We start from the raw sequence: 25,975 nt of genomic DNA on the forward strand, positions 1-25,975 counted from the left end.
TTTCAGCTTCAAGAAGCAAACAACAAAGCAACAGAAACCTGGAGTCTGGACAATAAAGATCTTTAATTATCTTACACAGCAGTCTAGATACAGGTAGTACCAAGGTTGGTGCAATACCTGAAGGACATCAGCAAGTATTGATGTCTTTTCCATACCGCCATCTTCAACATGTTAGATACTCACACAACCCCACTTAAGGAAAGGAAAGCTGAAAGGTGGGGTCCCCTCTTCAAGCTGTGTCGTCTTATCTGGGAGGAAAATATTTCCTATAAACTGCCTTCCCTCAATGTCTATCAGACGCCAGACTACCCTCACATTTCACTTAATTTACAATTACATTATTATCTAGCAGTAAGAATAGAACATCGCTAGACAGGAAAAATTCACGCCAAGCCCAGTCAAGCCCGTCCGGAACTTATTCTTTAACTCAATAAGTCAGAGGAGAATCACGGACCTACAGAAGACAGCAAAATTCCCCAGGTTTTTGCAGTTACTACACGAGGAACTTCCTAGCTCCAGAAAACACTGCGAGATCTTGTTAATAGGGCCCTTAGAGTCTTCTTACCCACTTCAAATATGGCCGCCAAGCTCCAGTCTCCTTGACCACCTGACCGCGGCAGCAGCTCTGGCTTCAGGCCCATTTCCAAAAGGGCCTCTTTCCGCGAGGTTAAAGTTATGAGTGCGCAGGCGCGAGCGCAAGCCCCCTTCACGGCAAGATGGCGCTGGGCTTGATGTGCGGACGGCGGGAGCTTCTGCGCCTGTTACAGCCACGGCGTCAGGTAAGGAACCCCCAGGGCTAAGCGCCAGGATGCGGCCCTATCCCCGTGGCCCGGGCCCGAGCCCGAGACAGCCCGTGCCACGAACAGCAGGAGCAGGCGCTGACCTCACCGGGACCTGCCTCTCTTGACCTCGACTTGCCTGAGGACGCGGGAGGGTTCCGTCCCCGACCCTGAGCGTTCAGGGGTCGCGTATTGTTGCCTGTTGGTGGGTCGCGTATCGCCCCTGCCACGGAAACTTGAGCGTCGACCTCCGTTCTCTGTGCTCCGGGTGGGCCTGCGGTAACCGAGAGCCGAGACTCCCAATTGCGTGCCTCCGGGCCAGCCATCTGCGCGCGGAGAGTAGAATCCCTTCACCTGTGCTAGCGGGCTGCCTGCTTCGTGGCGGCGAATGAGCATGATGAGCGGCGTCTGTCCCCGATGAAAGGGCTCCATCCTTCTTTCATCCTCTCAGTTCCACAGCGTCGTAGGGCCCTTGCCCTGGCCGCGAAAACCGCCGACCGCGGGGCTCGTCTTGGCGGCGGGCCGGTCCTGCGATCGCCCGCACAATGTCCTCGCGGCTCCTGGCCTCCGGGGCCTCAGTACCTCTGTGATCTTGTTCGCAGAAGCCCAGGTAAGAGGCGAACCGCCCCTGCGACGTTAGGAATGGCGTTTGTTGATTTTATTTTCTGTTAACTGTAACTAGGGGGAATGTGGCACAGAGTTCTTGGCCACACCTCATACGGCTCCCCGGAATGGTAGCACCTCTGCTTCGGATAGATTTTCAAGTCAGTGGGAAAATGATTGAAACTACAGCAGGAGAGATTTACGTTACATTCAAAGCATTGTTGCCATCGTGGTGGCAAGCCAGTGACGGTGTAGGAGAGGTGATTCCAGGTGTGCGTGTGTATTAGAAAAGTTGTAACTTGCATATCAGTGACTTCGTGAATATTAATATTTCTGATGGTGAGACCAAGTAAATATTTGGGTTTTAAAAACTGAATTGTTTTAAATAAAAATTATGATAGTTTCAGTATCTGCAAAGTCGTGCCAGTGATACTCAAATGACTGAAGTTTGGAAAACGCGGATAGAAGAAATAACTTACTATTTGGAACGGAAGTCATGAAATCTTACTCTAAGTAACATATCTTCCTGCCTAGAGGAAAAAATAAAATGTCCTTTTCAAGCTTTCAATTCTCTGTACACTGTAGGCTAACCTGGGAGAACAAGAAGTAGAAAGTCAGTAGAACAACCTGATACTAGTTATTATCTTAGGGGATGTGTGATTTCTCTATGTCCCCCCAACTGAGTATTACACATGACTTCCTTTTGCACAGGTTCAGGCCCCTCCTGTCATTCCTGCAACTCCCTCACCCACAGCAGTAACAGAGGTGGCTTCTGGAGAGACCGCAGATGTAGTCCAAGCGGCTGCCGAACAGAGCTTCGCTGAACTGGGGCTGGGGTCATACACCCCAGTGGGACTGATTCAGAACTTACTGGAATTTATGCATGTTAATCTAGGCCTACCTTGGTGGGGGGCCATCGCTGCATGTAAGGGGAACACATCCTGATCAAGGGTAGAGGAAATGGAAAACTAGGGGTAGAACTTTAAAGCTAGCCCGTTCTGTAAGTGGATGGAGGGAATACAGTTGACTCTTGAACCACCTGGGGGTTAGGGGCACCAACACTGAAAATCCATTTATAACTTTTAACTCTTCAGTAACTTAATAGCCTACTGTTACAAGACTTACTGATTATATAAACAGTCAATACATGTTTTGTATGTTACATGTATTCTATATTGTTACAATAAAGTAAGCTAGAGAAAAGAAAATGTTAAAATTATAAGAGAAAATACATGTACAGTACTGTAAAAGAAAAATCCCCATATAAGTGGGCCCCCACAGTTCAAACCTCTATATAGTTCAAGGGTCAACTGTAGTGTAGAAGTTTAGGGTCAGAAAAGCAGATGATGAGGCCCTCAGATGAGGGATAGAGGCTCTTGACGCTTAGATATGCTCTACTTATGTTTCCTAAAGGTCATTATAAAACCACTCAATCATCTGGGACTCAACAAACATAGGTTTGTTTTTTTTTTTATTTAAAGATTTTATTTATTCATGAGAGAAGGAGAGAGGCAGAGACATAGGCAGAGGGAGAAGCAGGCTCCACGCAGGGAGCCTGATGTGGGACTCTATCCTGGGACTTCAGGATCACGCCCTGAGCCAAAGGCAGAGCCAAAGGCAGCCACTCAACCACTGAGCCACCCAGGTGTCCCGAACATAGATATTGAATGTGAGTCTGGGGTTAGAGTAAGGAACCTTGTTAACAGTGATGAAGCTGGACAATAGAAGATTAGGCCAGGCGCTTAAACCCCTCAAATTGGAAGATGCCCACGTTATAGTCTTGTGGGCTAAGACTATACTTTAAATTCTGTTTTTCCTACACCTTGCTCCAGCAATCATCCTTTCCCCTGTGTTCTGCTTCTCTGTTTTTACTGCCCTATTCTGAAAATATAAACCCGTCCAAGCATAACATGGATTTCTTAAGGAAAAGTCCCTTCTTTTCATCCTTAGTTCTTCTTTCATAGCTGTTATTTAAAAGACTATTCTGTGAGCAGCCCCGGTGGCTCAGCGGTTTAGCACCACCTTTGGCCCAGGGCCTGATCCTGGAGACCCAGGATCGAGTCTCACATCGGGCTCCCTGCAGGGAGCCTGCTTCTCCTCTGCCTGTGTGTTCCCCTGTGTGTCTCATGAATGAATGAATGATTGAATAAATAAATAAATAAATAAATAAAATCTTTTAAAAATAATAAAATAAAAGACTTCTGCACGCAGTAGACTTCTTTCCACTCTTTGACACTCAGCAATCTGACTTTTGTTTTTTTGGAAATCTCATACCACCTCATTTGGTTAGTGACATCATTGCTAAACTTATTTTTCACATTTTTGACCTTTCTAAACTTTTTTTCCAGTTTGTTTTATTGAAGTGTAGTCTATATTATGTTCCAGGTATATAGCATAGTGATTCAACATACATAGTAGGAAGTGATCACCATGTCACCATATAGAGTTGTTATAATATATTACCTATATTCTCTATGCTGTACATTGCATCCCTGTGTTCTTCTTTATCTGTAACTGAAAGTTTGTACCCTTTTTTTTTTTTCCTTTTTAAAGTTTATTTATTTAAGCAATCCCAGGGCACCTGGCTGGTTCAGTTGATGGAGTGTGCAGCTCCTGATCTCAGGGTTGTGATCCCAGACCGCACATGGGTGTATGGGACTTGAACTCATGACCCCAAGATCAAGAGCCATATGTTCCATCAATAGCCTAGCACCCCTGGAAGTTTGTACCTTTTAATTTCCTCCTGTTTTGCCCATCTTCTCCAACCCTCTCCCCTCTAGCAATCAGAATATTCTTTTTTTTTTTTTAATATTTATTTATTTATGATAGTCACAGAGAGAGAGAGAGAGGCAGAGACACAGGCAGAGGGAGAAGCAGGCTCCATGCACCGGGAGCCCGACGGGGGATTCGGTCCCGGGTCCCCAGGATCGCGCCCTGGACCAAAGGCAGGCGCTAAACCTCTGCGCCACCCAGGGATCCCTAACCAGAATATTCTCTCTGTATCTATGAGTCTGTTTTGTTATTCTAGATTCTGCATATAAGTGAAACTATACGGTGTTTGTCTTTCTCTTTCCATTCATGTCACAGATGGCAAGATCTCATTCTTTTTTATGGCTGCATAATCTATTGTGTTGGTGTACACCACACCTTCTTTATCCAGTCACCTATCACTGGACACTTAGGTTGCTTCCATATCTTCACTATTATAAATAATGCTGCAGTGAACTTAGGGGTGGATATATTTTTGGTTTGGGGGGGTTGGGCTTTTTTTAAGATTTATTTATTTTAGAGCATGTGAGAGAGCAAGCAAGCATGTGCATGAGTTTGGGAGGGGGCTGGGCAGATGTAGAAACTCTTTCCAGACTCCCCACTGAGTGCAGGGCTGGATGCAGGGCTTTGTCTCATGATCCATGAGATTATGACCGGAGTCAAAACCAAGAGCCAGCCTCTCAGCAGACTGAGCCTCTCAGGTGCCCTAGTGCATATATATATTTGAAGTAGTGTTTTCATTTTCTTTGGGTAAATACCCAGCAGTGGAATGGTTGGATCATGGTACTTCTATTAATTTTTTAAGGAACTTCCATACTATTTTCCATAGTGGCTACACTACTTTGCAATCCCACCAGCAGTGTACCAGAGTTCTCTTTTCTCCACATCCCTGTCAACACTTGTTATTTCTTGTCTTTTGAGTCTAGCCATTCTTTTTTTTTTTTTTTTTTTTTTTTTTTTTTTTTTTTTTTGAGTCTAGCCATTCTGCTAAGTGTTGAGGTGATACCCCATTTTGGTTTTGACTTACATTTCCCTGATGGTTAGTAATGTTTAGCACCTTTTCATGTGTCTGTTGGCCATCCACTTGTGTTTGGAGAGATGTCTACTCAGGTCCTCTGCCCATTTTTTAATTGTATTATTTTTGGGATAATAACCCCTTATTGATTATCATTTGCATGTATCTTCTCCCATTCAGTACATTACCTTTTTGTTTGGTTGATGGTTTCCTCCACTGTGCAAAAAGCTTTTTGTTTTGGTATAGTTTCAGTAGTTTATTATGCTTTTGTTTCCCTTTCCTGGGGAGACATATCCACAAATATGTTGCTAAGGCTGATGTCCAAAAGTTTGCTATCTATATTTTCTTCTAGGAGTTTTATGGTTTCAGGTCTCACATTGAAACGTTTAATCCAGTTTGGTTTTTTTTTTTCTTCTTCCTTTTTTTTTTTTTTTTTTTTTTTCCAGTTTGGTTTTATTTTTGTATATGGTGTAAAAAAATGATGAAGTTTCATTCGTTTGCATGTGGCTGTCCACTTTTAATACCATTTATTCAAGAGTTTGGTTCATCTTTTCTCCATTGTACATTCTTGCCACCATTGTCGAAGATTATTTGACCATATAAGTATGGGTTTATTCTGGACTCTGTTCCATTCCATTGGCTTATGTATCTATTTTGTACATTACTGCTTTATTGCTTTGTAATATATTTTGAAATCTGGGATTGTGATAACTTCAATTTTGTTCTTAAAATTATTTTGGCTATTCAAGGTCTTGTGTGGTTCCATACAAATTTTAGGATTATTTGTTCCAGTTCTTTGAAAAAATATTGGTATTTTGATAGGGATTGCACTGAATGTATAGATTGCTTTGGGTAGAGTGAACATGACATTTTTTAGCAGTATTCTTCCAATCTATGAACATGGTATGTCTTTTCATTTATTTGTGTCATTTTCAGTTTATCAGTATTTTTAGTTTTCAGAATACAGGTCTTTCACTTGCTTAGTTATTTATCCCTAGATATTTATTCTTTTTGGTGCAATTGTAAATGGAGTTTACAAGTATCAGAAAGTATCTTTCTGATACTTCATAATTAGTGCATAGAAACACAAGAGATTTCTGTATATTAATTTTGTATCTTGTGGCTTTACTCAATTCATTTATTACTTGTAATCATTTTTTTTAGTGGAGTCCTTAGGGCTTTCTATGTATATCTTCATGTATTTTGCAAGTAGTTCTACTTCTTTCTTACTGGTCTGAATGCATTTTATATCTTTCTCTTGTTTGATTGCTGTGGTTTGGACTGCCAGTGCTGTGTTGAATAAAAGTGGCATGAGTAGACATGGCTTGTTACTGATCTCAGTATTTCACCATTGAGTGTGAATTTAGCTGTGGGTTTTTTCATATATGGTCTTTCTTATGTTAAGGTATATTCTGTCTAAATCCAGTTTGTTGAGCGTTTTTATCTTGAACAGATGTGGAATTTTGTCAAATGCTTTTTCTGCATCTGTTAAGGTGATTAGGGGGCACCTGGGTGGATCAGTCTGTTAAGTATCTGCCTTTGGCATAGGTCAAAATCCCAGGGTCCTGGGATCGAGCCCCACATTGGGCTCTCTGCTCAGCGGGGAACCTGCTTCTCCCACTCCCTCTGCTTTGCAAGCTCACTCTCACTTTCTCTCTCTCTGTCAAATAATATCTCTTTTTAAAAAAGATGATCATACAGTTTTTCTTTCAGTTTGTTAATGTAGTAAATCACATTGGTTTGTGACTATTGAACCATCCTTGCATTACCAAAATAAATCTCACTTGATCAGGATGAATAATCTTTTAAATGTATTTTTTTAAGATTTTTTATTTATTTATTCATGAGAGACACACAGAGAGGCAGAGACACAGAGAGAGAAGCAGGCCCCATGCAGGGAGCCCAATGCAGGACTCTATCCTGGAACCCCAGGATCATGCCACCTGTCCAAAGACAGGTGGCACTCAACCGCTGAGCCACCTAGGCATCCCGCCTTTAAATGTAATCTTGAATGAGGTTTGGTAATAATTGCAGGGTTTTTTGCACCTGTGTTCATCACAGATTTTTGGCCTGTATAGTTTTCTCTTTCTGTAGTGTCTTTGGTTTTTGGTGTCGGGATAATGCTAGCCTTGTAGAATGAGTTTGGAAGCTTTTCTTCCTCCTATTTTTTGGAATAGTTTGAGAAGGATAGGTATTAACTTTTTTTTTTTTTTTTTTTTTAAGATTCTATTTATTCGTGAGAGACATAGAGAAGCAGGCTCCCTGCAAGGAGCCCAATGCAGGACTTGATCTTGGGGCCCCAGGATCACGCCCTGAGCTGAAGGCAGGCAGTCAACCGCTGAGCCACTCAGGCATCCCTTAATTCTTTAAATGTTTGGTAGAATTCACTTGTGAAGCTGTCTGGTCTTAGACTTGTGTTTGTTGGGAGTTTGCCCATTCAATTTCATTCTGGTAGTTGGTCTATTAGGATTTTCTGTTTCTCCCAGATTCAGTTTTGGAAGATTGTATGTTACTAGGAATTTATCCACTTCTAGGTTGTCCCATTTGTTGGCATATAATTGTTTATAGTAATGTCTTGTACTCCTTTGTGTTTCTGTAATGATTGTTACTTCTCTTTCATTTTCGATTTAATGTATTTGGAACCTCTTCTTGGTGAGTCTGGCTAAAGGCTTATTAATTTGGCTTATCTTTTCAAAGAACCAACTCTTGGTTTCATTGATTTTTTTCTTTTTAAGACATTCATGAGAAGGCTCCCTTCTCCACAGGGAGCCTGATGCAGGACTCAATCCCAGGACCCTGGGATCACAACCTGAGCCAAAGGCAGACACTCAACTGACTGAGCCACCAGGTGTCCCTCATTGATCTTTTCTATTGTTTTTATTCAGTGTCCATTCAGTTATTTCTGCTCTGATCTTTATTATTTCCTTTTTTCTACTAATTTTGGTCTTTGTTCTTTTTCTGGTTTATTTAAGTGTAAGGTTAGATTATTTGAGATTTTTCTCGTTTCTTGTATTATAAATTTCCCTCTTAGAACTACTTTTGTTGTGCCAAAGACTTTTTATTTTCACTTGTCTCAAAGCATTTTTTTATTTCCTCTGATTTCCTCATTGACCCATTGTTGTTTAGTAGCATGTTGTTTAACCTCCACATGTTTGTGTTTGTTTTTGTTTTTCCAGTTTTCCTCTGGCAGTTGATGTCTAGTTTCATGCTCTTGTGGTCAGAAAAGATACATAATATGATCTCTGTCTTAAATTTTTTTTTTAATATTTTATTTATTTATTTATTTATTTATTTATTTAATTTATGTATTCATGAGAAACACAGAGAGAGGCAAAGACATAGGCAGAGAGAGAAGCAGGCTCCCTGCAGGGAGCCCTATGTGGAACTCGATCCCAGGACCCCAGGATCATGCCCTAAACCAAAGGCAGACACTCAACCACTGAGCCACCCAGGTGCTCTAGTCTTCTTCAATTTATTGAGATTTTTTTTTGTGGTCCAATGTGATCTGTCCTTAAGAATGTTACATGTGTACTTAAAGAATATGTATTCTGTTGTTTTTTTGATGGAAAGTTTTGTGTATATCCTTTAAGTCCCATCTGTGGTGTTCAAAGACACTGTTTCCTTAATGATTTTCTGCCTGGATGATCTATCTGTTGATATAAGTGGGTTGTTAAAGTCCCCTACTATTGTATTACTGTTTATTTCTTCCTTTATGTCTGTTAATATTTGCTTTAGGTATTTAGGTGTTCCAATAATTGGATGGATATTTACACTTATTGCATCCTCTCTTTTAACTAATCTGTTCATTATGTAATGTCCTTCTTTGTCTCCTGTTAGTCTTTGTTTTAAAGTGTATTTTATGTGATCTAAGTATTGCTACTCTGGCTTTTTTAATTTACATTTGCATGAAACATCTTTTTCCATCTCTTCACTTTCAGCTTGTATGTACCTTTAGGTCTAAAGTGAGTCTTATAGGCAGGATATAGTTGGGTCTTGGGGGTTTTTTTTATCCATTCTACCACCCTCTGTCTTTTATGTTTTTTGTTGTTTTGTTTTGTTTTAAATATTTTATTTATTTATTCATGAGAGAGAGAGAGGCAGAGACACAGGCAGAGGGAGAAGCAGGCTCCATACCGGGAGCCTGATATGGGACTCGATCCCGGGTCTCCAGGATCAGGCCCTAGGCTGAAGGTGGCGCTAAACTGCTGAGCCACCAGGGCTGCCCACCCTCTGTCTTTTGACTGGAGCATCAAGACCACTTACATCTAAAGTAGTGAGTGTTAAAAATAAATAAATAAATAAATAAAAATAAAGTAATGAGTGTTAGGTATGTACTTACTACCATTTTGTTATTTTCTGTTTGTTTTTGTAGTTTTTCACTGTTCTTTTCTTCTCCTCTTGCTCTGTTTGTGATTGATGACTTTAGTGTTCCCTTGGTTTTCTTTTTATTTTTTGAGTAATACAGATTTTGGGTTTGTGGTTACCATGAAGTTGATATTTAACATTCTAATTATATAGCAATCTACATGAAGTTGATGGTCACTCAAGTTCAAACACATTCTAAAAGAACTTCCCTTTTCACTACTCCCCTCTCATGTTTTGTGTTTATATTGTCATATTTTACATCTTTTAATTTTGTGTGTCCCTGAACTAATTTTTAGACATAATTTTACTATTTTTGTTTTTTAACATATTAGCTATTAGATTATAAATACATGATGTTTTTATATGTACATTTTAAATATATTTCTGTGTGTTTGCTTTTACTCCTGGGGTTTTTTTTCCTTTCATAATTCTAATTATGGCCTTTTTAATTTTTTCCACTTAAAGAAATCTCTAACATTTCTTGTAAGGCTAGTTTAGTGGTGATGAATTCTTGTGACTTTTGGTTGTTTTTGTTTTTTTAAAGATTTTATTTATTTATTCATGAGAGACACAGAAAGAGAGGCAAAGACACAGGCAGGGAGAGAATCTGCAGGCTCCTCGCAGGGAGCCTGATGTGGGGCTCAGTCCTGGGTCTCCAGGGTTGAAGGTGGTGATAAACCGCTGAGCCACCCAAGCTGCCCCTCCTGTGACTTTTGGTTGGGAAATTCTTCATCCTGCCTTCAATTTTGAATGATAACCTTGCTAGGTAAATATTCTTGACTGTAAGTTTTTTCGTTTCAGTACATTGAATATATCATGTTCCTGAAAAGTCAACTGATAGCCTCATGGGGTTTCTCTTGTATGTTACTAAGTTGCTTCTTTTATGCTTCTTTTGGAATTCTTTAGTTTTGACATTTTAATTATTACATGTTACAGGGTGGACCTCCTTGGCTTCATCTTGTTTGGAATTCTCATTGCTTCCTAAATCTGGATGTGTTTCCTTCCCCACGTTAAGGAAGTTTTTAGCTTGCTTCCCCCCCCCCCCCCAATAATTTTTCTGCCCCCCTTTCCTTCTGAGATTGCTGTATATATTTTCTATCTCTTTATTGAATTTTTTTTTTTAAGATTTTTTATTTATTTATTCATGAGAGACGGGGTGGGGGGGTGGGGGCAGATACACATGCAGAGGGAGAAGCAGGCTCCATGCAGGGAGCCTGACGTGGAACTCGAACCCAGGTCTCTAGGATCAGGCCCTGGGCTGAAGGTGGCGCTAAACCACTGAGCCACCCAGGCTGCCCTCTTTGTTGAAGTTCTTGCTAAGTTTATCCACTCCTAGACCAGTGAGTATCTTTATGACTATTACTTTGAACTCTTTATCAGGTAGACTGATTATCTCCCATTTCATTTAGTTCTTTTTCTGAAATTTTGTCTTACTCTTTCATTTGTTGGATATTCCTCTGCCACCTCATTTTGCTTCACTTTCTGTGTTTGTTTCTATGAAATGGGCAGAACAGCTAAACTTGAAGAAATGGTCATGTGTATGGTCATCCCCTGTGTACACTGTGTAGCTGGTGACTGGCTGGCTGGCTAGAGCTGTGGCTGGCATGAGCTGGAGGTCGTGTGGCACTCCCATACTGGGGTTGCCTTGATGGGATGACCAGAGCTAAAGTGAGTACAAGCCAGGGTTCTCCACATAGAGGTTGTCCTGGCAGGACAGCTGAAGCTAAAGTGGATACAGGCTGGGGCTGGGGGGTGTTCTAGGGCACTCCAATACAGGGAGCACTCTGGCAGGGTAGCTGGAGCCAAAGCAGGCATGAGCTGAGCGGTTCCAGAGCACTCTGCACCAGGGTTACCCTAGGAAGTCACCTGGAGCTGAAGTGGTGCAGGCCTGGGATGTTTCAGGCTATTTCATGCTTATGTCACTTTGACCATATGGCTGGAGGTATAATAAGCACTGGCCAGGAGTGTCCTAGCATGTGCCACCCTGGGGCTGCCTTGGATTAGATGGCTTGGGCTTTGGTAGGCTAAGATCCTGGGGCTCACTGAGGAGGTAGGCTGGCTAGGATACACATACCCTGCTCTTATCTATGCTATTAAGGTGGAGGGGGAATATAAACTATGGTACTCACCAGCCCCACCCGCCGACCCAAAGAGAGTTTCAGTAGCTACCCTACCATTTGATGGAATTCTACAACTGGATCCTTTTTAAGTTGCAGCTTTTTTTTTTTTTTTCTTTCTGTGCCCCAATCCAGGGTTGGTATGGGCTAGGGTCCTGGGGCCCTTGGGCCCTGCTCCCATATGTACAGTCAGGGTGGAAGGAGAATGTAAACTGTGGTGCCCTCTAGCCCCTAAGAGCTGGAGAGAGTTCCAGCAGCTCTCCCACTACCTGGCAGGGTTCTAGAGCCAGTTCCTTTGTGACTTAGTGGCCTACTTATTTATTAATGATGTCACGACCCTGAGATCAAGAGTCATATACTCTACCAAGTGAGCCAGCCAGGCACTGCTAGTTGTCCTTTTAAACTGCTTTTTTTTTTGTGCCCAGGGCAAAACAGTGTTGTCTCTCCCCATTGCAGGTCACTGTTTGTGGAGGTTCCCTTAATTAGCATGTGTCCATCTCTCCTGCCATTCTCTTTGTGGCCTCTCTTTTGTTATGCTGAAGCTGATCGATTAGCCCTCAGTTCTTCAGGAGGAATTGCTCTGTAAATAGGTGTAGATTTGGTGTGTCCATGGAGGAGGTGAGTTCAGGGTCTTCTACATTGCCATCTTGGACAGGAAGCCAGGTAGTATGGACACTTTAATAATATTCTTTGAATCCATGAACACAGTTTCATCTTTCCATTATTTGTATTGCCTTTAGTTTCTTCAGTCAGTGTCTTAACAGTTTTCAGAATACAAATCTTTCCCCTCTTTGGTTAAATTTATTCCTAGGTAATTTATTCTTTTTGATGCAATTGTGGATGGGATTGTTTTCTTAATTTCTCTTTCTGATAGTTCACTATAGAAATGCAATGAGTTTCTATATATATTTTTAAGAAGATTTTATTTATTTATTCATGAGAGAGAGAGGCAGAGACACAGGTAGGGGAAGAATCAGGCTCCCTGCCAGGAGCCTGATGTGGGACTCGATCCCAGGACCCCAGGATCACAACCTGAGCGAAGGGCAGACACTCAACCACAGAGCCACCCAGGTGCCCCTATATATATACTACTGTATCCTGCAAACTTACTGAATTAATATATTCCAATCATTTTGAGGTGAAGTCCTTAGGGTTTTCTCTATATAGTAATGTGTCATATGCAAATAGTAACAGTTTATTTTTTCCCAATTTTATGCTTTTTATTTCCTTTTCTCATCTAATTGCTGTGGTAGGACTTCAAGCACTGGCATAACTTGTTTTATTGTGCTTTGCATTTTTTACATATTGAGGATTTGTGGCAACCCTGCATCATGCAAGTCTATCAGTGCCATTTTTTTTTAATAATTTTTCTTTTTCTTTTTTTTTTTTTTTTTATGATAGGCACACAGTGAGAGAGAGAGAGAGAGAGAGGCAGAGACATAGGCAGAGGGAGAAGCAGGCCCCATGCACCGGGAGCCCAACGTGGGATTCGATCCTGGGTCTCCAGGATCATGCCCTGGGTCAAAGGCAGGCGCTAAACCGCTGCGCCACCCAGGGATCCCTATCAGTGCCATTTTTACAACAGCATTTGTTCACTTCCTGTCTTTGGGTCACATTTTGGGAATTCTCACAATATTTATTATTATATTTGTCTTAGTGTTTGTGATGTTACATTGCAGTCGTTTTGGAGTGTCATAAACTGCACCCATATATAACAGTAAATGTAATCAGCGTGTGTGTGCTGACCATTCCACCAACCGGCCATTCCCCCTGAGGACTCCCTATTCCCCAAGACACAACAGTATTGAAATTAGGCCAGTTAATAACCCTACAGTGGCCTCTAAGTGTTCAAGTGAAAGAAATAGTCACGTTTCACTTTTTTTTTAAGATTTTTTAAAAATTATTTATTTATTTATTTACTTATTTTTTTTATGATAGTCACAGAGAGAGAGAGAGAGAGAGAGAGGCAGAGACATAGGCAGAGGGAGAAGCAGGCTCCATGCACCGGGAGCCCGATGTGGGATTCGATCCCGGGTCTCCAGGATTGCGCCCTGGGCCAAAGGCAGGCGCCAAACCGCTGCGCCACCCAGGGATCCCAAAAAAGTATTTATTTATTCAGGAGAGACACAGAGAGAGAGGCAGAGACATAGGCAGAGGGAGAAGCAGGCTCCCTGCAAGGAGCCTGATGTGGGACTTGATCCTGGATCCTGGAATCATGCCCTGGGCCAAAGGCAGCCGCTCAACTGCTGAGCCACCCAGGAGTCCCTACATGTTTCACTTTAAATCAAAAACTAAAAATGATTAAATTTAGTGAGGAAGGCATGTAGAAATCTTAGGCAAAAGCTGGGCCTCTTGTGCTAGTTAGCCAAGTTGTGAATGCAAAAGAAAAGTTCTTGAAATTGAATGTTATTCCTTTGAACACAAGTGATAAAAAATGAAACAGCCTTATTGCTGACATGGAGAAAGTTTCTGTTTTCTGGATAGATCAGAGTAGTCACAACATTCCCTTAAGTAAAAGGCTAGTTAGTCTAAAGCAACACCCTCTTTAATTCTGTAAGAGGCTGAGAGAGAGAAGGATGCTGCAGAAAAGTTAGAAACTAGAGGAGGTTAAAAAAAAAAAAAAACTAGAGGAGGTTAGTTCATGAGGCTCAAGAAAAGAAGCCATCTCCATAACAAAATACAAGGTGAAGCAACAAGTTATCTGGAAGATCTAGCTAAGAGAATTAGTGAAGGTCACCACGCTAAACAGCAGATTCTCAACATAGATGAAAACAGCTTTATACTGGAAGAAGATGCCTTCTAGGACTTTGACAGAAGTCATGACAGGCAAGATTCTTGGTAGGAGTTAATGTAACTGGTGACTTTAAGGTGAAGCCAGTACTCATTTCCTATTTTGAAAATTGCTGTATCTACTCTGCTTGTGCTCTATAAATAGAACAGCAAAGTCTGAAAAACACATCTATTTAGAACATGGACTGAATATTTTAAGCCTACTGTTGAGACCTAGTCCTCAGGGAAAAAAAGGTGACTATGCATCTGGTCACCTAAGAGTTCAGACAAGAGATGTAGAAGACTGATATTTTCTTTCTTTTTTTTTTTTAAAGACTCATGTTTTCATGTCTACTGATGCAACATCTATTCTGTAGCCATGGGTCATGGAGTAATTTTAAGTAATTTCAAGTCTTATTTTTTAAGAAGTACATTTTGTAAGGCTAAATCTGCTGTAGTGATCCCTCTGATATATCTCGGCTTTTGGAAAGGCTTCACCATCCTAGATGCCATAAAAAACATTCATGATTCATGGAAAGAGGTCAAAAATATCAACATTAATAGGAGTTTGGAAGAAATTGATTCCATCTTAATGGATGACCACGGAGGAAGTAACTAGGGATGTAGTGGAAATAGCAAGAGAACTAGAAGTGGAGCCCTAAAGATGTGACTGAATTGCTGCAGTCTCATAAAACTTGAATGAATAAGGAATTGCTTATGGGTGAACAAAGAAAGTGACTTTTTTTTTTAAGATTTATTTATTCCTGAGAGACAGAGACCTAGGCAGAGCGAGAAGCAGGCTCCACGCAGGGAGCCTGAAGTGGGACTTGATCCTAGGACTCCAGGATCATGCCCTGGGCCAAAGGGAGGCACCCAACCGCTGAGCCACCCAGACATCCCAGAAAGTACCTTCTTAAGATGGATTTACTCCTGGTGAAGATGCTATGAAGACTGTTGAAATGATAACAAAGGATTTAGAATATTACACAAACTTAGTTGATAAAGCAGTGGCAGAATTTGAGAGGATTGACTCCAATGTTTTAAAGAAGTTTTACTGTGGGTAAAATGCTATCAAAGATAGCATGCTACAGAGAAATCATTCATAAAAGGAAGAGTCAATTGATTTGGCTGACTTCATTGTTGTCTTTTTCAAGAAATTATCACAGCCACCCCAGCCTTTAGTAACACCACCCTGATCCATGATCAGCCATCAACATCAAGGCAAGACCCTCCATCAGCAAAAAGATTACAAGTTGCTAAAAATTCAGTGATGGTTAGCATGTTTTAGCAATAAAGTACTTTTTAATTAAGGTATACATGGGTTTTTGGATATAATGTTATTGCACTTAATAAACTATGATATAGTGTAAACACAACTTATGTGTTCTGAGACACCATTAAATTCATTTGACTCACTTTATTGTGGTATTTGCTTTGCTGTGGTAGTCTAGAACCAAAACTGCAACATCCCCAAGGTACACCTGTACTATATTGAATTAAAAGCAGTGAGAGGGACACCTGGGTGGCTTAGTGGTTGAGCATATGCCTTTGGCTCAGGTCGTGATCCCAGAGTCCTGGGATCATCAAGTCCTGCATTGGGCTCCTTGCAGGGAGCCTGCTTCTCCCTCTGCCTATGTCTCTGCTCTCTGCGTGTCTCTCATGAATAAATAAAGTTTATTTATTTATTCATAAGAGATAGACGGAGAGGGAGAAGCAGGCTCCATGCAGGGAGCCCGACATGGGACTCGATCCCAGGTCTCCAGGATCAGGCCCTGGGCTGCCCAAAAAATAAAAATCTTTAAAAAAAAAAAAAAAAAAAACAGAATGGGCATCCATGTCCCTGATCATAGAACAAAAGCTTTCAGCTTTTCACCAGTATTTTAGCTGAGTGTGTCATATATGGCCTTTATTATGTTGAGGTATATTCCCTCTATACCTTCTTTACTATGACTTTTTATCATAAATGGATTTTGAATTTATCATCAGATGGTTTTTCTGTGTCTATTGAGATGATTTTTATCCTTTTTGTCAGTGTGTATCAGTGTTGTGTATATTGAACCATCCTTGCATTCCTAGAATCTCTCTTGATTGTGATGTATGATCCTTTCAATGCATTCTTGCTAATATATTGTTGAGGATTTTTACATGTATGTTCAGGGATATTGGCTGTAATTTTCCTTTTTTTGTGATGTCTTTGGTATTAGGGTAGTGCTGGCCTTACAGAATAACACATTCTTTTGTTATACAAAATATAACAAAATATATATTTTGTATATTGTTATATTGTATAACAATATATATACAATATAGTATAACAATATAACAAAATATATATTTTGTTATATATATATGTGTCTTTTCAATAACACATTGAAAGCTTTTCTTCCTCTTTTTTTTTTTGTTGTTGTTGTTGTTGTTGAAAACTTTGAAAAGGATTGGTATTAACTCTTAAATGTTTGGTAGAATTCACCTATGAAGCTGTCTGGTATTGGGACTTTTGTTTGTTGGGAGTTTGATAATCCATTCAATTTCATTACTAGTAATTGGTCTGTTCAGATTTTCTGTCTCCTCTTGATTTGTCTTGGGAGATCTTATGTTTCTAGGAATGTATCTGTTCTAGGTTGTCCCATTTGTTGGCATATAATTGTTTACAGTAGTGCCTTACAATCCTTGTGTTTCTGTGGTATTGGTTATTCTTTTGTGTATGATCTTATTTATTTTGACAAGTCTGGCTAAAGCTTTATCAGCTTCATCTTTAAAAAAAAAAAACATCTCTTAGTTTTGTTGATCTTCTCCATTATATTCTTAGTCTATTTCATTTATTTCTGCTTTAATCTTTGTTACTTCCTTCTACTAACTTTGGACTTTGTTCTTTTTCTAGTTCAGTTAGCTGTAAGGTTAGATTATTTGAGATTTTTCTTGCTTCCTGAAGTAGGTCTATACTGCTATAAGCTGCCCTCATTGAGCTGGTTTTGCTGCATCCCATAGGTTTTGGACTAATTGTTTCTATCTTCATTTTTTTTTTTTCTTTCATTTCTTCCTTTACCCATTGGATTTTTAGTAACATGTTGTTTAGCCTTCACATGTTTGGTTTTTCCATTTTTCCCTCTTTTCATTGAGTTCTAGTTCCATCCCATTGTGGTTGGAAAAGATGCTTGATGTGATTTCAGTCTTCAGTTTTAGACTTGCTTTGTGGGGATGCCTGGGTGGCTCACTGGTTGAGCGCCTCCCTGATCCTGGAGTTGCAGAATCAAGTCCCACATCAGGCTCCCTGCATGGAGCCTGCTTCTCCCTCTGCCTGTGTCCCTGCCCCCCCCCCCTCATGAATAAATAAATAAAATCTTCAAAAAAAAAAAAGACTTGCTTTGTGGCCTAACATGATATAGCCTAGAGAATGTTGTTGTGTACTAGAAGAGAATGTATATTCTGCCATTTTGGGGTTTTGTTGTTTAATGTAATTTTTTAAGTTTATTTACTATTTTTTTCTAAGATTTTATTTATTCATGAGAGAGAGAGGCAGAGACACAGGCAGAGGGAGAAGCAGGCTCCATGCAGGGAGCCCAATGCGGGACTCGATTCCGGGACTCCAGGATCACACCCTGGGCTGAAGGTGGTTCTAACCCACTGAGCCACCCAGGTATCCCCTACTGTTTATTTTTAGTAATCTCTACACCCAGTGTGGGGCTCAAGCTCACAACTCCAAGATCAAGAGTTGCGTGTTCTCCCAACTGAGCCAGCCAAGCACCTTTGATTCTGGTGTTCGGGGATGGAATGCTTTGTGTATGTCAGTTAAGTCCATCTGGTCTTCTTTTTGTCCCCTTAAGATTGTATTTATTTATTTAGAGCACAAGCAATGAGGAGGTGCAGAGGGAGAAGCAGTCTTCTGGAGTTTCTATCCCAGGACCCTGGGATACTGACCTGAGTCAAAGACAAACACTTAACAAAGCCACCCAGGCACCCCAGTCCGTCTGGTCTTATGTGTGGTTTAAAGCAAGTTTCCTGATTTTCCGTCAGGACAATCTATCCATTGATGTAAATAGAGTGTTAAAGTCCCCTACCTTTATGATATAGCTGTCCGTTTCTTCCTTTTTGCCTGTTAACATTTCCATTATGTATTTAGCTGCCCCTGTATTGTGTGCATATTTACAAGTGTTATATTCTTTCGGGATTTTTTTTATCATTATGTAATGCCCTTTTTTTGTCTCTCATTAGTCTATTTTATCTGATACAAGTATTGCTACCCCCAGTTTTCATTTCCATTTCCATACAATGTTTTTGTCCATCACTTTCAGTCTGTGTCTTTACATCTCATATATGAGTCTCTTGTAGGCAGCATATAGATGGGTTTTGTTTTGGGGGGCGGTTTTTGATCCATTCATGAGTCTCTTCAGGCTTATTGGGATTCTCTGTTCTCTTTGGATTTGAATGTCAGTTTCCCTTGCCAGGTTAGGGAATTTTTCAGCCATTATCTCTTCTTCTCCTGGGATCCCTTTAATGCCAATATTAGTTACACCTGATGTCGTCCCAAAGGCTCGGTAAACGATCCTCAGTATTTTTCTTTGTTCTTTTTGCTGTTCCTGTTGGGTGGTTTCCACTACCTTGTCTTCAGTGATTTGATTCTTCTGTATCACCCAATCTGTTATTAATTCCCCCTAGTGGACTTTTTATATCTGCTGCTATATTCTTCAGCTCTGATTGGGTTTTTTAATAGTTTCTGTTGAACTCATTGTGGGATGCGTAGGTGGCTCAGCAGTTGAGCATCTGCCTTTGGCTCAGGGCGGGACTCTGGGATCGAGTCCCACACCAGGCTTCCTGCATGGAGCCTGCTTCTCCTTCTACCTATGTCTCTGCATCTCTCTGTCTCTCTCTTTCTCTCTCATGAATAAATAAAATCTTTAAGAAAAAAAAAATGAAGTTCTCATTGTGTTCATTCTTTGGAGTTCCGTGAGTATGTTTATGGCCATTACTTTGACCTTTTTATTTGGTAAATTGCTTATCTCTTTTGTTTAGTTCTTTTTCTGAGGTTTTGACTTATCCTTTCATTTAGAATATACTCTTTGGTTTCTTCATTTTGCCTAACTCTCTCTGTTTCTTTGTATTAGTTAAATCAGTTCTGTCTCCTGGTCTTGAAGGAGTGGCTTTTTGCAGGTGTGCTGTAGCACAAACTTCTTGGGCACCTGAGCCAGGTTCTTTGTGTGGGCCGTGTGCACCCTCTTATGGCTGGGTCACTGTTGGTGTAGGCTCAGTGGTTTGCAGAGCTATCCTCTGACAGCTGCCTGCAAGGCTCAGCCACAACTTCTTCAGGTATGCTGCTGGTAAGCAGGGCTGCCCACCTCCCCAATCCTAAGAGGCCCAGCTACTACTGCTGTTGGGTGGGCAGGTGTGGGAAATTGGCCCCAGCACAGACTACGAAGCCCAGCTGTGACAGTTGCATTCCACTGGTGGGTAGGGCAGGCCTCCTGGGTGGCTGTGAGCTCCAGCTATTGCAGGTGCTCTAATATGCAGGGCAGGGGCTGCTTGGTGGGGTGGCTGTGGTGTAAGCTGAGACCACCTGCTGGGTGTGACAGCAGGAGGGTGCAGAGCCACTTAAGAGGGGCTGGGTTGGTCAAACCGGTACTAGCATAGTAGATGGAGAATGTTAGAAATGGTGCCTGCCAGCTATTCCATCCCCAGAGAATGTTCCAACAGATCCCTGCCCTGCCAGTGCATACCCTAAAGTTAGTCCATGGATCTCCTTCATGTGTAGCCCAGACATTTTTCAAACTGCTGCCTCTGTACTGAAACTTCACCAAGTGAGATTGTGCTGCACCTCCCAGGTATAAGCCTTATTGGTTGTCAAAGCCAGGTGTAGTGGGGGCTTGTCTTCCAGTGGAAGGCTGGGAACTCAATATGGGACTTGGACCCTTTGTTCCACAGGGAAAGCCTTTAGGATTGTTATATCCCTCCCAGTTGTGGGTCCTGACTGGATCATGTCTGTGCCTCCGACCCAACTCACGATGACTTTTTCTTTAAATACTTAGATGTATATGGGATCCCTGGGTGGCGCAGCGGTTTGGCGCCTGCCTTTGGCTCAGGGCGCGATCCTGGAGACCCGGGATCGAATCCCACGTCAGGCTCCCGGTGCATGGAGCCTGCTTCTCCCTCTGCCTATGTCTCTGCCTCTCTCTCTCTCTCTCTCTCTCTCTGTATGACTACATAAATAAAAAATAAAAAAAACAAATTAAAAAAAATGTATAAAATTTGTTCTGCTAAAAAAATAAAATCTGTTCTGCTAAAGTCCTTTATGCAGAGATAGTTCTGTATGTAGCTGTAGATTTTTGTAAATTCTTGAGAGGATAGAAGCTCAGGATCGTTCCTACTCCTCCATTTTAATCCCTTTGAGCCTAGAGTCCTCTGTTAAACACTTTAAACCTTGAAATCTATCCCTTGGCTTTTGTGATCATCTTTCCTGATTTTCTTCCAGTCTTTCTGAACACTTCTATTGCTGTTGCCCAGTTCTCAGTTTACTCCTTCAGGGCTAGCATCCTGTTTCATCCATAGCTTCCCATCTCTTTCCACCCCACATCAGCCATCATAATGTTGATAAAGCCTAAATCCATATTCCACACACACCCACACACCATCACCCTCTCTTCTCATCTCAGACCCTCTTGCTTGTCTACAGATGTATAACCTAAGTAAATATTTGTTGGAATTATCAGGAAATAGGAAGTGTAAGAAAAGAAACGGGGAAGAGCTAAAGCAGTAAGCCACCAGATTACTACCTACCTTAGGGATTTCTAGGATAGTGGCTTTCAAACTTCATTCCTGGGAGCCCCAGAGTTCTATAATGGTAACTCTGAGAAAAGCAAAGGCCAGAGCCTGAACAGTTCTATAGCCAGACTACCCCCTCACCCAGAGCAGTTCGGTTTTATCTGTTATGTATATTGGGACTACACTAATAGTTGAGGGTAGAGGGCAGCCTGGGTGGCTCAGCGGTTTAGTGCCACCTTCAGCCCAGGGCATGATCCGGGAGACCTGGGATCAAGTCCCCCATTGGGCTCCCTGCATGGAGCCTGCTTCTCCCTCTCTCTTTCCCACTCTGTGTCTCTCATGAATAAATAAATAAAATCTTTAAAAAAAAAAAAAAGAGTTGAGGGTGGAGGGATTCTGTTGGAGGGAACAGAAAAGTTCAGAAACCACTGAGCTGGAAAAGTATCTTCTCTCACCTCCTTTTGTTAGAGGAAATAAACAGTATTCTTGGCCATTTGTTTACAGACGTTGATGCTAAATTTTTATGATATCAAAGCAGAGGACTAAGCCTTGGAAGAACTAAATCACCCCTGCCCTTTGTTTTGGGTGACGTTTAGCAAGAGTCAGTGTTGAAAAGACTAGAATAAGAAACACTCTTTCAGTGAGGACCTAAAAACCTTCAACCTTCTGACTTTAGAACTGCTTTAATTTCACTCCAGTCCTAGTATGTGTTTTCCAGGTACCGTCCTTGCCCGCTGCTTGGTGTTTCCTCTCATCGTGAAGGGCCAGCGAGAAGCAGCCAAGATCCACAACCACTTACCGGAGATCCAGAAGTTTTCCACTCGAATCAGAGAGGCCAAGTTGGCAGGAGACCATGCTGAGTGTGAGTTAAACACAGAATGCGCATAGGAGAGGACCACATTTGCACTTTCCTCACATTCTGCTGAAGGAGGGGAATGGCCTAAATTAGGAGTTGCTAGAGGTGGGCAAGTTCTAAAGCTCTACTTGCTTCTAAGGCCTAATGTTTCCAGTGACTGGCCAGGGTCGGGTAGAAATTTTATGGGCCAGGTGATAAGGATGGTCACCTCTACTGATGTAACAATTAGCCCAATCATTAACTTCCCCTCATTCACAGTTTACAAGGCCTCCTCGGAAATGACATTTTACCAGAAAAAGCATGATGTTAAACTCTTTAGACCTCTTATTCTACCTCTGACTCAGGTAAGCAAAAACTCTTTCTTTCTTATTTTATCCTATACCAGTCAGATAAACTCCTCTGTTTCCCATGCCCTAGACCCCAAAAAAGCAGGTAGTGGTAACAGCGTTTTCAGTAATGGAGTAATGAAAATGTCCCTTTTGCTAAAGGATCCTGACACTGTTTATCCTGTGTAATAGGCCCCGATCTTCATCTCCTTCTTCATTGCCTTGAGAGAAATGGCCAATCTTCCTGTGCCCAGCCTACAGACAGGTGGCCTCCTGTGGTTCCAGGATCTCACACTCTCTGACCCCACCTACGTATTACCACTGGTAGTCACTGCTACAATGTGGGGTGTCCTTGAGGTAAGCCCAGGTTGGTTAAGTGCCAGGCCTGCATGGTGGGGAGTGGAGGTAAAGTAGTTATGCTAAATTGTCATTCTTTGCCGCATGATAAAATAGTTGATGGGTTGAAATCTGAGCCATATTCTCTAAAATTGACATGCATTTGCTACTTTTTTTTTTTTTTTTTTTTTTTTTTTTTTTTCAGTTAGGTGCTGAGACTGGTATGCAAAGTTCTGATCTTCAGTGGATGAGAAATCTGATCAGAGTGATGCCCCTGGCAGTCTTGCCCATAACTATCCATTTCCCCACGGTAGGTAATGGCTTAGGAACTGGCTCCAAGCCTTTCCACTGGGCCTAGCCATCTCCCATCAAGCTGATAGCAGATGACAGCTCCTGAGTATGGTCTCTTTCTTATCCAGGCAGTGTTCATGTACTGGCTCTCCTCCAATATGTTTTCCCTGGGCCAGGTGGCTTGCCTCCGGATTCCAGCCGTACGAACTATACTAAAAATCCCCCAGCGTGTTGTGCATGACTCCAACAAATTACTTCCACGGGAAGGTTTCTTAAAAAGCTTCAAAAGAGGTAAGGGCCTGTCCTCAGTGAAACAGGACTGGGGGGAAATAGTCTAAAGGTGGGTATAGGACTAAGTGTCTTACTCTTTACACAGGGTGGAAGAATGCTGAACTGGCACATCAGCTACAGGAGCGTGAACGGCGCATGCAGAATCAGTTGGAACTAGCAGCTAGGGGTAAATAACCCTGTCAGGATAAATATCTGTGATGTGGTTCTTCCTTTCCTGTGTTCATCGAGATTTGTTTTCTCTTGCCCCAGGTCCCTTACGACAGACCTTTACCCACAACCCTCTGCTACAGCATGGAAAGAATCAGCCTCACAGCAGCTCTGATAACAGCAGTGCCAAGCCAAAGTCAAAGCAGCCCTGGCGTGACACGCTTGGCTGAATTCTGTTCATGCTCGACTGGTAGGAACTCTCTCTTCAAAGACTCCGCCTCAAAACAAGATTTGATACGGAGTCCATGCCCCAGACCTGGAAATGGGGGTGAAGGGCATAGAGATCTTCATTTTTAAAAGTGGATTCCATTACAGGCTCTCACATCTAAAAGAGCCAAGTGATCTTGCCATCCACAGAATTAGTAAACTTCTGTACTACATGCTGCTTCCTGATACTTATTAAACAAGGAAATGGAATGTGTACTTCAGGATTGCCCCTGCTCTTAAACTCCTACCCTGTACATGGATTTTTCTATCCACATTTATTTATCTTAGCCTATAAAATATTCAAGAAGTACATGTGCTCAAATTTTTAGAATTAATTGCTAAGAACAGAGGTTGATATTTTCACAAACAACATTTTGCTAGAGCAGCTTGGGTGTGTTTTCTTGTATAGTGACTGGTTGCATCAGGCACTGGCAGCTGACTTGAAAGGAAAGAAAATACTCTGTTTTTGGTGTTCTTCGTAGCCTAATGAGAACTGTCCCAGAGACCTGTCTAAAATGAAGCCACTCAAAGTTTAGAACATAACCCTTTTATCTAGCACCTGTGACAATTTCATGTCTCTCTAAAGGAGACAGGAGGTTCAGAGCATTATTGGCCCTTTTAGAGGAAAAGGAGTGGGTAGGCACACCCAGAGGTAAGTGAACATCTTAACACATGGGAATGTGCTACTAGTACAACCAAGCCCACACCTGACATGCTCCAGATTTTTTTACAAAGAGACAATAAAGCAATGTGTAGCAAAACAAATAAATTACTTTTCCATCTCAAAAAGCAAGTTCAAAAATTGAAGGCACCTGTCCAGAAACCTGGTCTGAGCAGCTTCAAAGAAGAAGTATACTTTCCTTTTCATGTTCCTTGGCTCCAGCCAGAAAGCTCCCTTCTTTCTACATCTCAGAAATTATTCTAGATGGTATTTAGTTAGACTTGGGATCTTGTTGCTTGGGCATCTCTCCTCCATCTTCCAAATCCATCTCTGCAGCAACTGACATACATAGGACCTGGAGGTACCATGTAGTGGATGCTACAAAGAGAAATGTGAGTCAGAACTGAGAACAGGTCAACTGAGCTCAATTCAAATGGCACTGAATGAGGCTGGCCAAAGGAACCATTCTGTTAAGCCTTAGAGTTAACAATTCCTAGTAAGGGATTAGGGCAAAACCGACTTGGAGAGTCTAAATGGGGGAGGGAGGTACAATAGCTAATCATCTTAAAGATCCAAAGGCTTACCCACAATCTTTCGGAGCCAATGAGGTCGTTTGTGTTCTGGCACCCTGATGATGAGGAAGTAAAAGGGCAAGCCTGAAAGGGCAATGCCAATGCCGATGAGGGAGTTGATGGTATCACTGTAAAGTGGCACAGCCACCAGGAAGATGGTGCAGAGGCAGAAGACCATGGGGAAGAAAAGGCTGAGCTGGAGGGTACAGAGGAAACAATTGGAGGTCAGACCGCTCATGATTGGCAGCTATAGCAACAGTTTCCCCTGTGAAAATTGGAGCACTGAGCCTTTCCATCCCCCATTCCCCCCCCCCCCCCCCCCCCCCATCTCAACATGTTATGACCACTGAGTTCCAGGCAAAGGTTTGATTTTTACAAGGCCTTGTAAAAATCCCTTGGAGCGAAGATAGGATGGAGGTTGATTACCTTGAGGGGACGAGGCCGATTAGGCTCCTTCCAGCGTAGATAAAGCTGACCCACAATAGAGAGCCCCACAAAGAACCAGTAGCTGAAGCTGTAGTAGTTAATGAGCTGGAAGATGTCCTCCACACACAGGTAGATCAGTGCCATGATACCCTTGCAGACACAAGCCCAGGTCAGCTCCTTGAAGGCACACTTCCCTCCCCTTGATCTCCCACAGATCCAACCCCTTCTCAAGTCTTCAGCATCTCCTCACATCTGTCCTCTTCTGTTCCCACAAGCTTCAGCCCCCTGAAGAGCCTCCATAGTTGCTCCAACCTACATTTCCAGCTTTTATCTCCTACTACCCAACTCCACACTGCTTTACCCCAGGACTTTGATACATTTTGGGGTGTTTTAAGTAATCTCTACACCAGACATAGGGCTCAAACTCATGACCCCAAGATCAAGAACTGGCATGCTCCACTGAGTGACCCAGCCAGGGTGCCCCACTCCCCTCTCTGCATACTGTTTCTCTTAACCTAAAGCCCATCTCCACTTTTTGCGACCTAACCTTAAAAATCCACTTCAAATGTACTTTGTCTAGAGGTGCCTGGGTGGCTCAGTCAAGTATCTGACTCTTGATTTCAGCTCAGGTT

The 25,975-nt window shown here is 41.9% G+C and overlaps 2 protein-coding genes across 6 annotated transcripts in view; one reads left to right on the plus strand and one right to left on the minus strand.

Moving 5' to 3' along the window:
• Nucleotides 1-341: 341 nt before the first annotated feature.
• OXA1L (OXA1L mitochondrial inner membrane insertase) lies at nucleotides 342-23,900 on the plus strand. Its single transcript, XM_026007496.2, has 10 exons — nucleotides 342-779; nucleotides 1,231-1,389; nucleotides 2,094-2,307; nucleotides 21,889-22,032; nucleotides 22,285-22,370; nucleotides 22,545-22,709; nucleotides 22,894-22,998; nucleotides 23,108-23,270; nucleotides 23,356-23,436; nucleotides 23,520-23,900. Exons 1-10 carry the CDS (start codon nucleotides 717-719, stop codon nucleotides 23,645-23,647), a joined length of 1,308 nt encoding a protein of 435 aa, XP_025863281.1. The 5' UTR covers nucleotides 342-716; the 3' UTR covers nucleotides 23,648-23,900.
• Nucleotides 23,901-24,215: 315 nt separating this feature from the next.
• SLC7A7 (solute carrier family 7 member 7) overlaps nucleotides 24,216-25,975 on the minus strand; it is a 74,824-nt gene continuing 73,064 nt past the window's right edge. For all 5 annotated transcript variants that reach the window (XM_072761197.1, XM_072761198.1, XM_072761196.1 and 2 more), the window contains 3 exons: nucleotides 25,344-25,493; nucleotides 24,930-25,113; nucleotides 24,216-24,723 (listed from right to left, as the gene is read on the minus strand). In XM_072761197.1, the coding sequence (XP_072617298.1) occupies nucleotides 24,617-24,723; nucleotides 24,930-25,113; nucleotides 25,344-25,493 (441 nt within the window). In that variant the 3' untranslated portion in view covers nucleotides 24,216-24,616. The remainder of the gene's footprint in view (nucleotides 24,724-24,929; nucleotides 25,114-25,343; nucleotides 25,494-25,975) is intronic.

This window comes from Vulpes vulpes, chromosome 6 (genome assembly GCF_048418805.1).
Source record: "Vulpes vulpes isolate BD-2025 chromosome 6, VulVul3, whole genome shotgun sequence".
Classification (NCBI taxonomy): domain Eukaryota; kingdom Metazoa; phylum Chordata; class Mammalia; order Carnivora; family Canidae; genus Vulpes; species Vulpes vulpes.

Coding starts and splice junctions, on each gene's coding strand:
- OXA1L (XM_026007496.2), top strand. CDS start 717: ATGGCGCTGGGCTTGATGTGCGGACGGCGGGAGCTTCTGCGCCTGTTA. Junction 1,390..2,093: donor TCTTGTTCGCAGAAGCCCAG/GTAAGAGGCGAA, acceptor CCTTTTGCACAG/GTTCAGGCCCCTCCTGTCAT. Junction 22,710..22,893: donor CAATGTGGGGTGTCCTTGAG/GTAAGCCCAGGT, acceptor TTTTTTTTTCAG/TTAGGTGCTGAGACTGGTAT.